Source organism: Rhinolophus hipposideros (genome assembly GCF_964194185.1).
Source record: "Rhinolophus hipposideros genome assembly, chromosome: 14".
Classification (NCBI taxonomy): domain Eukaryota; kingdom Metazoa; phylum Chordata; class Mammalia; order Chiroptera; family Rhinolophidae; genus Rhinolophus; species Rhinolophus hipposideros.
In genome coordinates this window covers 28916251-28931717 of record NC_138060.1, presented here as the reverse complement: position 1 = coordinate 28931717, position 15467 = coordinate 28916251, and the positions used below count along the sequence as shown (strand labels likewise).

Genomic DNA, 15467 nt, shown 5'->3' with positions numbered 1-15467 from the left:
ATACTGGTTGGCACATCTCAGAGTCACATTATGGTGTTAATTTGCATCCCCCCCCCCCCCCCATGATTCAGGAAGTTGAGCACAATGTCATACATTTATTGGCCACTTGGCTATTCACTTTTGTGAACAATGATTCCCTTTTAATTTTTTTCTTTGGTTGGAAAATATTTCTGAGAACAGCTCCCATGGTGGAAAATTCTGTGTGTCGCTTCCCATCGGGGAGGTCATTTCTAAGCCGGGGCATTTGGCAGTTCTAAGAAGTACCAAAGCCAAGAGGGGTGAGAAAGAGGAATCAGAGGGGTGGCCCCAGCCAGTGCAGGGCGGGCATCGTCAGAGCTCTGGAAGTTCCATGGGTGTGGCAAGGGCTCTCTCTGTGCACTGCGAGATGGCCATGCGGTCATCAGAAATTAGGAGAGATGTAGATGATGTAATACAGAATTGTACACCTGAAATCTATGTAATTTCACAAACAATTGTCACCCCAATAATTTTTTTAAAAAGTTATAAGTAATCAGTCTTGTAGCTCAGTCCAGAAAAATTCAAATATAATAAAATAACATTCTATAAAAAAAGAAAGAAATTAGGAGAGATGGTTGGTATTTCACGTTGAGATCTAAAGACGTGCTCTGAACCCCACCCCCCTTTCTCTCTTCTTTTGGAGTTTGGGCTCCAGATTGAATTCAATGAGTGTAGAGGAATGAAGATAAAAGGTGGTCTTTCCTTCTCGTCTTCAGCTCCTAATTAGGCAGGGAACTTACAAGGAGCTGGGCATGCTGACAAGGGTAAGCATCTTGGGCATTGGGGACCTAGTATGTGCCTAGAGCAGTAAGAAAGCTCTTAAGCTTTGACAATGATTCTCAAACTTCAACGGCTCAAAATTTTCCTGATACAAAATGCATGCCCATCAGAGAAGGAACTGCTTGTCTATGCTGTTAACAACTCTCCCTGAGCAATTCCCCACCAGGGGCAACCATACAAGTACCTGGATGGGAAGGAGATAGCCAGAAGTGGCATTTATTGAACACCTGCTATCTGCTGGGCACTGTGCTAAGTCCTTTCTAACTCATTTAACTCTCACCACAAGACTCTTGTCAATTAAGGGGGTTTTCATAGGGGTTTACAGGAGCGCAGGGAGGTAGGACAGAAATGCTGCTATGTAAGAGCAATTTACTTCAATAGCTTAGAACAGCTGTAGAAGAGATGCCCAACATAGCAAGTCCATTCATTCATCTATTTAATAGATTATTTCTGTGCCAGCCCCCTGTGACAGGCCTAGGATGGGGGCTGTGCGTCCTAAGACAGATGAGTCAGGGTCATGTCCTTTAGGAGGTTCACAGTGTCCTTGTAACCAATTCATTGTTAAATGAATGAAACTGAAAATCCTTGCTAGTTTGTCTGAATGGAGGACATGGGCACTTCCCGTCGTGGTGGTGCTCGGTGCAATGTGCTCAGCGCACAGTGTGCCCAGGTGTTCCGCCAACACACTGTGAGCAGGGACCAAAGTTTCCTGAGCTCCCGCTACATACTGTGCCCCAGAGGATGCACTGTGTGCCTGTCATTTCCTTTAATCCTCTCTGCAAACCTGGGAATTGTGGCTCTGCTTTACAGGTAAAGACATGAAGGTTCAGAGTAACCTTCACAAACTTATAGGTGGCAGAACCTGAGCTCCAAATTGGGAACTCCAAAGTCCTGGATATCCCAAAACACATGAGGATGGGATTGTACCTGGTGGGGGTCCACGCTGGGATGGGTAGGGGTGAGAGCAGAAAAGGCTTCTTGGTTTCAGGGCAGCCGGTTTAGGTGGGTGCATACCTCATGGCAGGAGAGGGGGGCATGTTGAGCTGGAAAGTGGCCGGAGCCAGTGTAAGAGCCTGTGCATGGACTATGAGTCTGGGAGACAGGCGACCCTCTCCTTCACTTCTCACTTAAAGCAACCTCCTATGATTGCCTGATGTTTAAGGAGGCAGCATACAGCTCCAAGTACAGACTTTGGGGCTGTTTGGTTCTGGACAAGCCTCTTCATCTGTCTGCGCCTCCATTTCCTTTTCTCTGAAGCAGGCACCATTACATCTAAGTGAGATGAACCTCTCATAGCAAAAGGTACAGAACAGATGCTCAGAAAATTTGGTTAAGGTAGAAGACAGTTTCCAGCTTTCAGTTGCCCGCGTTCAACTCCTGGCTTTGCCACTTACCATCTGTGTGTCCTTGGGCAAGCGATTTACCCTCCTTGTGTTTCCCTGTCTTCCTTTTTAAAATAGGGATAATAACAATAATTCCTACCCCAAGAGGTTGTTGTGATATGAGTTGGGCGCATACATTCCCGTGGGTTGATACAAATAAAGAGCTTAGCACAGTGCCTGGCCACATCATAAGCATTCAATAAAGAGTGACTATAATTATATTTCATCCCTCACATTGCCTCGCAATTGCTCATTAAATATGGACCATTGGCTTTCTTTCTCCCGGACATCCAGTGGTCCCGCAGCAAGCATTGGTGCTATAGGAGATAAACGGAGATCATGGAAACTTGCAGTGGAGAAGTCAGCTTCCGGCAAGATATCAAAGATGGGAGGGCTTGGGTTGGGTGGGGGAGGGCCAGGGGGTTGCAGAGGTGTGATTGGGGGAGGGAGTGCAAAGGTGGGATCAGAGCCTGGTGGGGGATAGGAGGCAGAGAGCTCGGTGGCAGGGGTGTTGCTGGGCGAGAGATAGGGACTCCGTGAGGAGATGTCAAGTGTGTGACCATGTGACCGGGGGCGAGTGATCTGCCCTCTGGGCCTGGAAAAGAGGAGATTCCCCGGGCCTCCCCGGCCAACTGTGAGGTTTGTATGAGGACCAGCCGAGGATACAGAGGTGACCGTGTTTAGAGCCACTAACACTCCAGGCACATACACCACCGCCTGGTCTCAAGTGGAGGACAGCTGGATCCTCTCTTGTGCGCAGCTTCCAACGTAGCAGCCAAGCCTTTTATTTTTAATGGCGCTCCTTATTAATTCTGCAGTTTTAGCAAATGGAAACGCCTATAAAACACATTCTTGACCACCTTCCCACCCCTTGTGAGATTATTCCTATCTCAACTCTGTGAGTACTTGCCACTTAGAATTTTATTGTATCTTAGCACATTATAGAAAGCTTTTAAAACATCACTTGTTCTGGTACCAAAAAAAAAAAAAAAATGTGTTGAGGCGCAGCTTTAGGCCTCTAGTATGTTCCTGTAGCCTTGGGGAAACTAGGCCTGTACCAGCTGTATGAGACAGCCCGTGAGCACGGTCATCTCAGTCCCAATGCAATGCCCAGAAGCATTCCTCTCTCTCCAGACCTCCCATCCTATCCTGGTTTATGCCTCTGTGCCTATGCTTGTTCTCTCTGCCTAGAGCACCTTTCTCAACTCACATAAAGTTCCTATTCACCCTTCAAAACCCCATTCACATATCTTCTCTTGAAGCTTTCAAACATCCCTTCCATACAGGTACTGCTAGGTATCTGTTCCTGTGCATTTAGGAATTATTGCGTATATTACCCTCTCCTTAATCCCCTGTGAAAACTCTCAGCCCTCCAGTCTTTCTCCACTTCCAGGGCTGTCTCTGGTCGTCGCTTAGTCATCTCTGTATCCCTGTGTTTGATCAGAGGGCTTGAAAGAGAATAAGAGTTTAATAAGTGTGTCTGCAACCAACCTAGGTAGACTCAGTCTTAATTCCAGAGGTTCCATGGCTTATGGATGTTAATATGTGACTCTGTCCAGAACTGAGTTTTAGAAGAAAGTATATCCCTCTGCGGACCATCAAAGAAGGCTACAGGAGAAGTTTGAGGGTTCAGACTCACTTAAAACAGCCTCTCTGCACCTAACCTGTTTCTAAGATGAAGCCTCATTCAGATCCCCCTATGTCAGCCATTCTCATTTTCATCAAGACCAATAGTGAGAAAGAAGCCTTTGTTACGCTGAGACACACTAAGCACCTACCTCAGAAACAAAACTTTCATGGGACAATACCTACCCTCGCTATGGGCATTGCGCTCCATTTTCCCTTTCTTGTTTTTTAAAATTGCTGGTGACCCACTGCATTGATTTCACGATTCTTTAGTCTAATCAACTGCATTCCACTCAGAGGAGCTGGTAGGCCGGCAGCGTGCAGCGGTTGGGTGGGTGGGAGAAAGGTGTGAGGAAGGCATTGGCGGGATTCTCATCCTCTTCCCTCTCTTTGCAGCTGAGCCCCTGCCGCTGATGGACCTGTGCCGGAGATCCATACGCCTGGCCCTGGGCCGCCAACGTCTGCAGGACATCAGCTCGCTGCCCCTGCCTCAGTCTCTCAAAAACTATCTGCAGTACCAATGAGCTGGGTTGGGGCGCGCTGAAGGGCTGCAGTGGGCACCCACACTGGCCCAGCCTTTCATTTTACCCTCACACAGAGTACATTCAGGAAGGGGTCTTCCTCCTTACTGCGGTTCCCCAGAACTTGCAGTTTTTTGAAAGGCAAGGACGTGTTTCCAACTTTAAAAATGAATGTCTGTTGCCAACAGTATTGGCTGCCTTCAAAGCAGCGCTCCCACATCAGACACCTCCTTGGAAGCTACGAGGAGCCTGGAGTCCGCTCGCAGAAGACATCCTGCCTGCCCACCAGGACACAGCAGCCACCGGTATCGATCAGAGAGCCTGCTTCTATATTCGAGAGAATGAATAAAACACGGGGGCAGGAGACTTCCTGTTGTGTGCCTGGTGCAGACAGGGCCAGGGAGAACTGGCCAGCTCCACGAGAAAATTGCCTCTGAATAATGAATGATGACAGCAGCTTGAAGCGGTGCCCCTCTGGGCCCCCACCCCTTGCCAGGGCAGTGGGATTGTCATGACACTTTAGGACTCTGTGCCCCTTTAAAAGACGATTCCCCAGGAATGCCCGAGGAGACCAGAACTGGCAAGTGGACAGAGCAGTGTTTAAACACCTTCCAGCTTACCTCTCTGAAAGTCGTTTACTTATCCCTGTTACATGCCCTCCTTCCCCACCCCTGCCCACCGTCTCTGTTTGCCCCAGGCACCTCTATTCAGGGAAGCTGAGTCTGACTAATTCACCCCAGGGACAGAGTGTTTCCTTCATTATGATTTTAAGTAGTGTTGCATTTTAAAAGAGGAGCATGGTGAATGAGGGCAGTACTTAGTCCAGAGGTGCTAATGGGGGGATTCGGGGCATGTGACACCCAAGTGGATGATGTCCTTGGCCTGGGGAACCTTCATGGGGTCTCTAGGCAACTGTCCACTCAGGATGCAGCCTGGTTGCCACAAAGCTTTATTTGAGTGAATTATTTTTTCACTTTACTGGGCGAATTTGTTTCTGTTTCCAATGTGTGTGTGATATGCTGTGTATTTATCAGCTAGGGACCCCCTCGGGGCAGCCTTGTAACTGGAAGGGTGGATGTGGGAGGCGCCTTCTCCGCCCACTCCAAGCCTGGGCCTGCGGTGCTGCTGCGCTGTCACCACCTTCGTTGGGAATCTGTCACGTGTTTCCAATGCTCTCTGCCCAGACTCATTTTTAACTGGAAATTGTCACAGCAGTGGAATCCCAGAGCCCCAGACGGCACTGCCTCCCCCCACTTTAATGTGAATTTGACTGATGAATGAGGAGCGTTTCTAATAAAGTTTGTCGTTCAGTCCTTCAGCTGTTTATTAAATGCTCGTTGGGGAGGGGCCGAGAGGGCTTCTTCTCTCAACCTGACTGGTCTGTCCCCAGACCCTCAGAAGGCCGGAATATGATTCCCTCCCCAGACACTTATTTCTTCTGTCTTCTTGACCCCAGTTGAACCCAAACTCTAGCCATTTTACAGAGGCCTGCCCTGGAAGAGTGAATGTGACGGGGTCCTGAGCCCATGCCAAGTTGGTGGTGATGGTGAAAAAACAGGTCAAACTGCTGAATGCCAAGGCTGTGATGTCCAAAGAGGGCTCTGCAGGGGACACAGAGACAAACATCGTAAACCCGAGGGGACAACCATTGCAAAGTAGACCCAAAGGTGGGACTTTGGAAGTGCACATTGTCACCAAGCTCCAGTGCAAATTGATGAAGCATGGTGAGTGTGTGGCTTAGTCAGGCTCGGGGCTGGAAACGGGTCAGAAGCCAGTTCAGGCTGGGGTTTGGGTCAGGCCTGGCACAATACGCACTCGGCCATACATGCCAGCAACACATACTGTGCCAACCTCTAAGGATCTAGCACTCACACATATATATCCCACCCCCAGGGGAAACGTTTGCTGTGCAGCCTAATGAGAGGGAGCTCATGAAGCAGGTGGGGAAGCAGGTGTCTTCAGGGATGGCTTCCTGGAAGAAGAGGCATTCTCCATACCTTCTTCTTTATGGAAGACCACCTTGGTGAGGACCGACCCAAAGAGCCAGCCGTGTTGCACATGCCCCAGAAGCAGTGTTCTTCCATGGTTCTGATCTGGGGCTGGAGGCTGCGCTCAGCCTTCTCACTTACACGCTGTGACCCTGGGTAAGTCACTTCCTCCTGTGCCCACGGTGGGGGCTGACCAGGTGGCCAATGACTGGGGACCCTTCCTCTCCCTCCTAGTGTCCCAGTTTCAGCACCAGCTCTCCAGCTTGGATGCATCCTTCTTGGCTCGGCTTCCATGCCTTGCTTATGTGATTTCCTTCACCCCAGCAATGCCCTCCTCATCCTCACTTTACTCTCTCCAGGATCAGCTTAGATCAACCTTCCTCCAGGAAGCCCTTCCTCACCACCCACCAACCTCTGCCTGCCCTGAGAGTCAGCTCCTCGCCTCCTAGCCTGAGGAGGGGACCCATGACCCTTTCCGAAGCACTTGGGATAGAGCCCCTCCCTGCCCTGTGGTCTCATCTGCCCAGCAGGTTATGCGCCTTGGGAAGGTAGGGCCTGGGCGTGTGCCTTTCCACACAGCCCAGGACCAGACACGTGGGCTCCACAAAGGCCTGCAAGATGGAGGCAGCTGGGATGCCCATGGAACTTGTAAGGAAAGTGCTGGGGGTTGGGGACAGGGGAGGACATTCTGTTCTAGTCAGGAACCTGGCTTCGAGGCCTATGGGACCTCATGCCATTGCTCCCTCCTCCATTCTGCAGGTATTGGTTAGCCATTTGTGTGTGCCCAGTACTACCTGCAAACAGGAAGAAGGAGGTCTGACCTTGCCCTGTTAGAGCTCACATTCTAAAGTGGAGACGGACACAAAAACTAAGAAAAAGATGATGTCAGAAGGAAAAGATGGGGGCTATAGAGTGGGGAGTAGAAAGACCCATTGCTGACAGTGATCAAGGAAGGCCTTGGTAGATGCTGAGTTTTAAAAGTGAGAAAGGCAAATACATGAAAAACAGTGGGTTGAGGAAACTTCCAGTTGCTCCATCCTCAAAGCAGGAGAACCCCAGTGAGCAGAGTGAAGGTCAGGCGCCACTGTGCTGCCAATCGGTCCCAGCTCCAGTTCAGTTTGCCTGTGTATGTGTGACATTTCTCCATGCTTCCTTGCGTATTAGTACCCTCCCCTCCCCTTTATGCACCACTGAAGGTGTTTCCCTGGTCTCATGATCACTGCCCAGGGCCAGTGCCCATCCTAACCCTCCCATCCTTGGCATGTTCTCTGAGGTTTGGCCTCTCCATGACCCGTTTCTGATGGAGGCACTTGCTGAAACAGTCTGCTAATGGCTTTTGAGTTGTCTATGAGTATGGCATGTGGTGGGTACAGCTCCCCACAGAGCTGAGCCCTGCTGAGTTTCCCAGTTCACACTTTACTCACATTTCTACCTTCTGGATAAAAGCCACTTCTCTCTCCCTTGCTTTTCTCCTCCATGACTTGTGCCAGTATTTGGCTTCTTTGGGGACCACCTTTCACTAAGAAACAGAGGTTGCATCACCTCTCGATGTTACAACCAAGTGGCAGCAGGTAGCACGTGACATGGTGATTAGCTTGTGCCAGGGCAGCTATGCCCACTCCCCAGGACCTTGTTCCCAGCTGAGGCCTCTCAACAGGAGGCACATTTCTGCCTCGGCAAATGGACAGGAGACCATGTCAGATCCATGACAAAGAGTGAAAATCTCCACTTTTAGTCCAAAACACAAGGAATTGGCCTGTGGTTCCCTCTAGTTCTGGGGACCTGGGCGGTCCCACTCCGGTCTATAGATGTGTTTTCTTTTGTTCCATATAGTGTGTGTGTGTGTGTGTGTGTGTGTGTGTGTGTGTGTGTGTGTTAATAAAATTGACCCCAACTCAGAAAAATCAAGTAATTTCACAGAAAATCCAGATTTCTGACTTCTCTTAAAAGATAGACAGGGGGTAAGACCAGGCCCACATTCCTTCGTGGTGACGTTGGTCAAGCTGAGTAGGGACGGCCCCTTGAGTAGAGGCCCCTGTCCTGTGATCCAGCCCCAGGTCCACCCCCCACGGCGCAGCATCAGGACCTCTCAGCCAACCACCCGGATGGGTGTTAACGGCCTGGGTCTAGGTCAAGGCTTCTGAGTTGGCCTCTCTGGACCTTAACTATAACCCCCACAAATACACACACAGCCAAGGAAGGATGGGGCTGGGGGTGGGGGGAGTCTGCTAGTCCTGGACTTGACTTGAAAGTATCTCACAGCCTCAGCCACTGGTGTCCAAAGAGTTTATAGTCACCCAGGATCTCTGCCCAGACACCAGAGATAACATGTGTGTCTCTGATTAGGCAGCGAGCTCCTAGAAGGCAAGGACAAGAATTCCTGGGTCCTCTTTATAAGGAGCTCGGTGATACGGAGAGACAAGCCTGGCTGCACAGTGGAATCTCTTCAGAAAACTCATAAAAAGTCCCAGTGCTCCGGCCTTTCCCCAGACCAATTAAATCGGGACTTCTGGGGTGGCACCCGCGCCTTGGCAGTTTTCAAGTTCCCCACGTGATTGTGATGTGCAGCCGAGGAGCCTGCTGGGGGAGGGGCTTAATTAAGTCACCTCCGTGGAGATGCAGCTGCTGTTCTTGAGGATGTATGTACATCTCAGGCCAGAGAAAGCCACCCCCGCCTGCCCAGCATTCCCAGAAGAGGGAGGATTCTGAACGGCAAGTGTCACCAATGTGATTAAGTCCAAAGCCAGAGAGTCCTTCCCTCTCCCTCCCTTCAGTGATGCTGAGCTGGTTACTTTCCAGAACTGGGGAGGAAGGACCGGCCACTTCTGCCCGGATGGGGCACCGTTTTTGACTAATTGACTCAAGCCACACACTTTGACCCGTGAGGCCCATGGTAGGTGGAGAATGTCCCAGAGAATATTGTCACAATCGATCAATATAATCTCAAATAAGAAGCACAGAGCAGACTGAAAAACGTTTGGTCTTGAATATACTGTTTTGAATCGAATTTGAGATCGTGAGACCTGACTACAAGAATGGTTTGGTTCCTAGTATTTCCAAAACTTGCTTCCTTAAAGAAGATGACACGTTTGGCCAATAAAAATAATGCCCCCCACACACACACACTTCTCTGATGGGTTTGGGGAGTAGATAAGCCAGTGACAAGCCAACGCTGGCTTGATGACAGTGTCCTCACCTTCTTTGTCTACCCAATAAATAGGGCTCTTTTCCTATAAGCAGCCCTGGTGACGATTGAGTGCTCAGCCCAGCCAATGCATGTAGGAGGAGCAGGTAAGTTATTTCCTGTTCTTCCAACCAGCACAGAGGCCTCAGTGACACTGTCTCTGTGCCTGGGTATTTTTCCAACCAAGGAAGAAAATATGCTAATGATTTGCTGCACAGGGATGGCGTATGAAGGAAAGCATTGCCTTTCAGTCGTCACTTGAAGTCACCAAATGGCTTGAAGTATACTTGAAGTACAAACGGCTCTGTACCAGGATTGTGCCAAACCCAGGGGATACTTTGCTTCTGCTACCCGAGAGCGCCCACACACCACAGCAGGGAGACGGACGTGCAAACAGGTGAATGCAGAGTCAAGTGCCTGCCAACGGTATGAGCAATGGGACCCAGAGGAGAGAAACAATGCATGGAGGTGGGAAAGGGCTTACAGTATGAGAGGGAACATTGACAAGTCCCTGCTGATGGAGGACACACTGTATAGAAGAAAAGTGAAACAAGGAAAGATGAGGGCCTTGTGAGCCATAGTCAAGAACATGGGCTTGGTATGGGTCAGAATCCAGGAGGAAACAGCCAGCATGCTCAAAAGAGAGGCTGAGGACAGTTTAACAAAGGGACTAAATACAGAGCTGTGAGCAGAATTCAGGAAACCAACAACTGAGGGTGAAGCACCCTGGGCTAGCAATGGTGGGAAGAGAAAATTGTTACCATTCTTAGGTTTGGAAAGCTAAGAGAAGGGAGCAGTAACTGGAAGAAGGGAAACTACGTATAGGAGAGCCACCCAACAGGAAATATGGTCTTAAATGGAGGTACACAGCCAGTGCCAAGCACAGCCTGGCAAGGAGGAAGCCAGGACATAAATATCCTGACCTGTTTCTTGTCCCGCCTCCCATCTCCTGTCAGCGCTTCCCATTGTCTGAAACCTTTGAGAGCATAGCAGGCCAGGGACTCTGATTGGAGTCATTCTTAGAGGTCCTACAAAGCAGGGCAGAGAAGGAAAGACAATGGGGCTGTGGGTATCAAGAGGAGAATATGCAGTAGACTTTATCCCATACATCTGCTACATGCTTGTTTCAAGCAAAATTGCAAAGATCCAAACTTTAGTGTATACATAGGTAAAAGCCAATTTGTTCCAAATGTGTGTGCTGAGGACTCTTGCAAACCCCACTCCCGTACCTCTCCCACCTGAACATCAGATGAGAAACACCTGAGCGTCTCCAAGGAGCCTTAGGCTACCATCAAAATTACTTTCTCCCCAATGTAGAACCCAACTGTGTAACGAGAAGCAGTAGGGTGAGGGCTTAGAACTAGATGGTTACAACGCTGTTGCAGGAGCCATGGCAGGTTGAGAGCAGGAATGATGAGGTCCAGTTGGTGTTTCTGTACGGCCTTCCTGGAGAGTCTGTGGAGAAAAGTTTAGCAGGCAGACAAGAGTAGAAGCCAAGAAACTGAGGGAAATGTTGGTCCCAGGGTGAGAAGGAAGGCCTGGGTGAAGACCTGGGGGGTAGGTGCTCGGGAAGAGAGAGCTGGTGCAAATAGACCAAATCAGTGGGCTTCGTGACTCAACGCACGCAGGAGTTAGGCAAGGGAAGAAGAAGACACAAATATTTGAAGAAAGCAAACAAAACCCTCTACCCTCGTGGAACATATGTTCTACTAGGAAAGGTACATAGACAAGTAAACTAAAGTGCACCGGATGCTGTCAAACAGGGAAGAGATGTAAGGATGTAGAGATGGTGTGGTTCGCTATATGTTGTGCTTGTAAGCGTTCAACAACCAGCTCTCTGGGGAAAAAACAACAACAACCTGATTTGTATTGTTTGCTGTTTTCCATAGTGTAAATACTCCCACCACAGCCAATTTCAAGCTTCAACGTGATGTCACTAAATGCAGTGTGGAAAAGATGATCAGCAGCCAACCATCATATAGTATTTTCACCAGGTAGACACAATAAATGTAAGTTACTTGAAGGGCAAAGACGATACCAAAGTAATGTAAAAGTGATGAGTTTTGAGTATTTTTTACTTTTGTTTTTAATATAACGTATTTAATTGTGAGTTTATATGACTTGATTTTTAATAGTCAATAACCAGCTTGCAAAATTCCTGAAATTTTAACTATCTGCTTCTGTAAGCCACTATGAGCCAGCTCTGCGATACCACCAGTTTTCTGGGGTTAGAATTACCCCAGTGAGATTCTGATCTTGTTTGGCCACTCCACATGGTTTGACACGTTTCTGATTGTGGTCTCTTTCCTGAAGTGCCCCTTGAAGAGTGATGAGGTGTAGCTGTTTTAGAGTAGGTGGGAGTGAGAAAACCACACCTGGATGAAAGCCTTCACAGAAATGACCACAGAGCTGGACCCAAGCACAATCAGGAGTTTATTCATCTGGCCATTCCTGAACACCCACCATGCACACATTTCCTGAGACACTACTCAGAAATAGAAATACAAAAATATTAAACAAAATGCAAACCAAATCCAGGGATATATAAAATGGTCCATCATGACCAAAGTCGTTTTATTTCATGAGTGCGAGGTTAGTTTAACAATAAAAATGTGATGCAATTCAACATATTGACCAAACAAAAGAGAAAAAACATTATCATCTCAACAGATGGAGAAAAGAATTTGCTTAAACTCAACACTTGTTTGTAATTTTTTGAAAAAAATGTTCAGAAAACTAGGAAGAGGGAAACTTTTGTAATCTAGTAAAAGATAACTATAAAACACCTGCAGTTAATGATAAATTATTGAATGCTTCCCTTTTGCAAAGACAAACAAGAAAGGTTGCCCACATTCACCATTTTTATGCAACATTATATTGGAAATCCTAGGTAGTTCAATAAGACAAGGACAATAAATTAAAAGGTATAAAAATTGGAAGAGAAGAAATAAACCATCATTATTTGCAGGTGACATCACTGTATACATAGAAAAGAATCTATAGAAAACTATGAGAATTAACGAGAGAATTTAGAATGGTAATTTGGATCCAAAGCCAAAAACTTGTATGTCTACATATTAGCAATAAACAGAAAATGAAATTTAAAACAATGCCTTTTTATAGTAACAAAACTAGAAAAAAATCTAATGAAAGATATGCAGGACTTTGCTGAAAACTACAGAACATTGTCAGGAGATGGGACAGATATATTATACCATGTCAGTTAGAAGATTTAATATTGTAACGATGTCAGTTCTCCCCCCAATGATCTATAAAATCAATGCAATAACAATAAACATTTTCTGAGTTTTATTGTGGAAATCGACAAATTGATGTGAAATTCAGTTGGAAATATGAAGGACCCGAAATAGCTGTAACAATTTTAAGAAAGGAAAACAAAGTAGGAGGATTTACGTTACCAGATAGTGAGACTTACTATAAACATACAATATTTCCAGTAGTTTGATGTTGGTGTAAAGAATAACAAATAGACCAATGAATAGAATAGAGTCCAGAAGCGGAGCCACACGTAATGTGGTCAACGAATCGAGTTACTGAAATTCAATGGAGGAAAGTTGGTCCTTTCAATAAGTGGTGCTGGGTCATTTGGATATCCATGTGGAGGAAACACAAATCATCACCCTCCCTCACATCACAGACACAAATTACATTGAAAGTGACTGTAGACCTAAACGTGAAAGGTAAAATAACAATAACAACAAGCATCCAGAAAAAAAAATAGGAAAAATATCTTCATAAGCAAAGCTTCTTAAAGAGTGTGCACAATGCAGTAACCAAAAAAGAAAAGGATAAATATATTGAACTTCTTTAAAATGAAGAACTCTTCTTTAGCAAAAGACACATGAAGAGAGTGAAAAAGCAAGGCACATTCTCAGAGAATACAGGTGGGAAACATACAGACCGACCAATGATAGCATTGCGACTCCTATTGAAAACAACCCAAATATCCATCAACAGTAGAAGAGAAAAAGAAAGTATTCATGCAATGGACTACTAAATAGTAATAATAGTAATTATATATATATATATATATATATATATATATATATATATATATACATATATATATATTTAATTTAATTTAATTTTTTTTTAAGAAACACGCTAAACACAACATGGCTAGAACTCATGACAATGTTGAATGAAAGAAGCTAGACAAACAAGAATACATAATTCCACTTAGGTGAGTCCAAGAACAGGCAAAAGTGATCTAGGACTGTAGAAGTCAGAATAGTGTTACTTTGGAGGGGGTGGAGGGGCTGTGCTATTGATTTTGGGAATAAGCATGAGGGAACTTGCAGGGGTCCTAGGAAATTTCCACATTTTTATTTAGGTGACAGTTACATGAATACAGCCATATGTAAAAATTCATCCACTGTATACTTAGGATATGTGTACTTTGTTTATGTATAGTGTTACCTAAATTCAAAAGGGGGGGAGGGGAGGAGTAGGATCTTCAAATTCCTTTTTGCAAAAAGTTACTTCCTTTTCCCTAGAAATGCTTTGGATTCAATGCAGTATTTCCCTTGGCAGCAACAAGTACAGTTGTTGCATCTGAGGAGATGGTTCCACAGCAGAAAAAAAAGAAGAAAAAAAAAGATTGAGAGATTTGAAGGTTTTGAAGAACAAAGAATCCCAGTATCTCATGCAAACATCTCCAGAGAATTGATGTCCTAGAAGCATTCACAGAGACGCAGCATCTGTTCTGTGATTTCCTATCTCAAGTGGCCTCCTTCAGCAGGTGTGGGTGCCCTTACAAGAGCCCGACTGCACACAGGGAATAGGTTCTGGAATTTCACATTTCCATCTAAAAAACACACATTCCTTTCCTGGATAACGGTCATGTTACATAGCAGCCCCTGGGATTTTCACGTAGAGCCTAATAGGATATCACTGCCCACTAGCTACAGAAAAATCAAGGGTTTTTATTTGTTTGTTTGTTTTGTAAACAGAGAAGATAACCCTTTTCTCTTTCCTTTTCTTAAGAAAAATCTTTTGGCAGGTAAATCTGCTCTCCTTTATCAATGTGTGGGCAGTCCCGTATTCGTCTGGGAGATCCCTCCAAGATTTTCAGATGAAGTTGCCAGGTCTGGTTTTGAATTATTAGAAATTTAAAACAGAGACTGAAAATAACCCTTTTTTTATAGAAATACAAACAGATATTTCCAGATGAAATGGCAAGATGTCGGAGATGGAGACACCGGGAGTACGTGGGGATATACAGCTGAAACAAGATAGGCAATGAGTTGCAAGTTGTTGACGCTGAGTAAGAGGAACAGGAGAGTTTATTATACTGTTCATTCTACTCTTATTGTTTAAAATTACCTGTAATAATCATTTTAAAAGAAGGGATTCTCGGGGGTGGCTGGTTAATTCAGTTGGTTATTAGAGTGGTGCCAATAACACCAAGGTTGACAGTTCATTCGCTCCCTGCATGGACCACTGTGAGCTGCGCCCTCCTTAAATAAAATAAATTAATTTTATTTTAAATTAATAAATTAATTCCATTAATTAATTTATTTTATTTATTTATTAAAATTTTTTAATTAAATTTTTTTTTAAAAAGAATGGATTTTCTGCAGGTGAAGTGATTTGGAAGAATGAGCACTTACATCTGATCACATGAATTAATAATAAGGGAGTTTCTGACTGTTGAAATCAACTTGCCATTTCTCATCAACCTTTGAAAATGAAAATAAAATTCCCTGATTTGATTTCAAGATCACTAATAATTTTCTGTCATCAATATGTTCCTCACTGACTGGAATCTCAGCTTGGACTTTAATAGCTTGTTATTCTCTCTCTTTTTTTTTTTAAAGATTTTATTGGGGAAGGGGAACAGGACTTTATTGGGGAACAGTGTGTACTTCCAGGCCTTTTTTCCAAGTCCAGTTATTGTCCTTTCAATCTTAGTTGTGGAGGGTGCCCTTCAGCTTCAAGTTGTTGT

General features: G+C 45.7%; 1 protein-coding gene across 1 annotated transcript in view; it reads left to right on the top strand.

Moving 5' to 3' along the window:
• SPSB4 (splA/ryanodine receptor domain and SOCS box containing 4) overlaps positions 1-5644 on the top strand; it is a gene marked incomplete at its 5' end in the record, with an annotated part of 74887 nt that extends 69243 nt beyond the window's left edge. Inside the window, one exon of the mRNA XM_081072180.1 lies at positions 4203-5644. Within this exon, the coding sequence (XP_080928306.1) occupies positions 4203-4330 (128 nt within the window). The 3' untranslated portion in view covers positions 4331-5644. The remainder of the gene's footprint in view (positions 1-4202) is intronic.
• Between the last annotated feature and the right edge of the window lie 9823 nt (positions 5645-15467).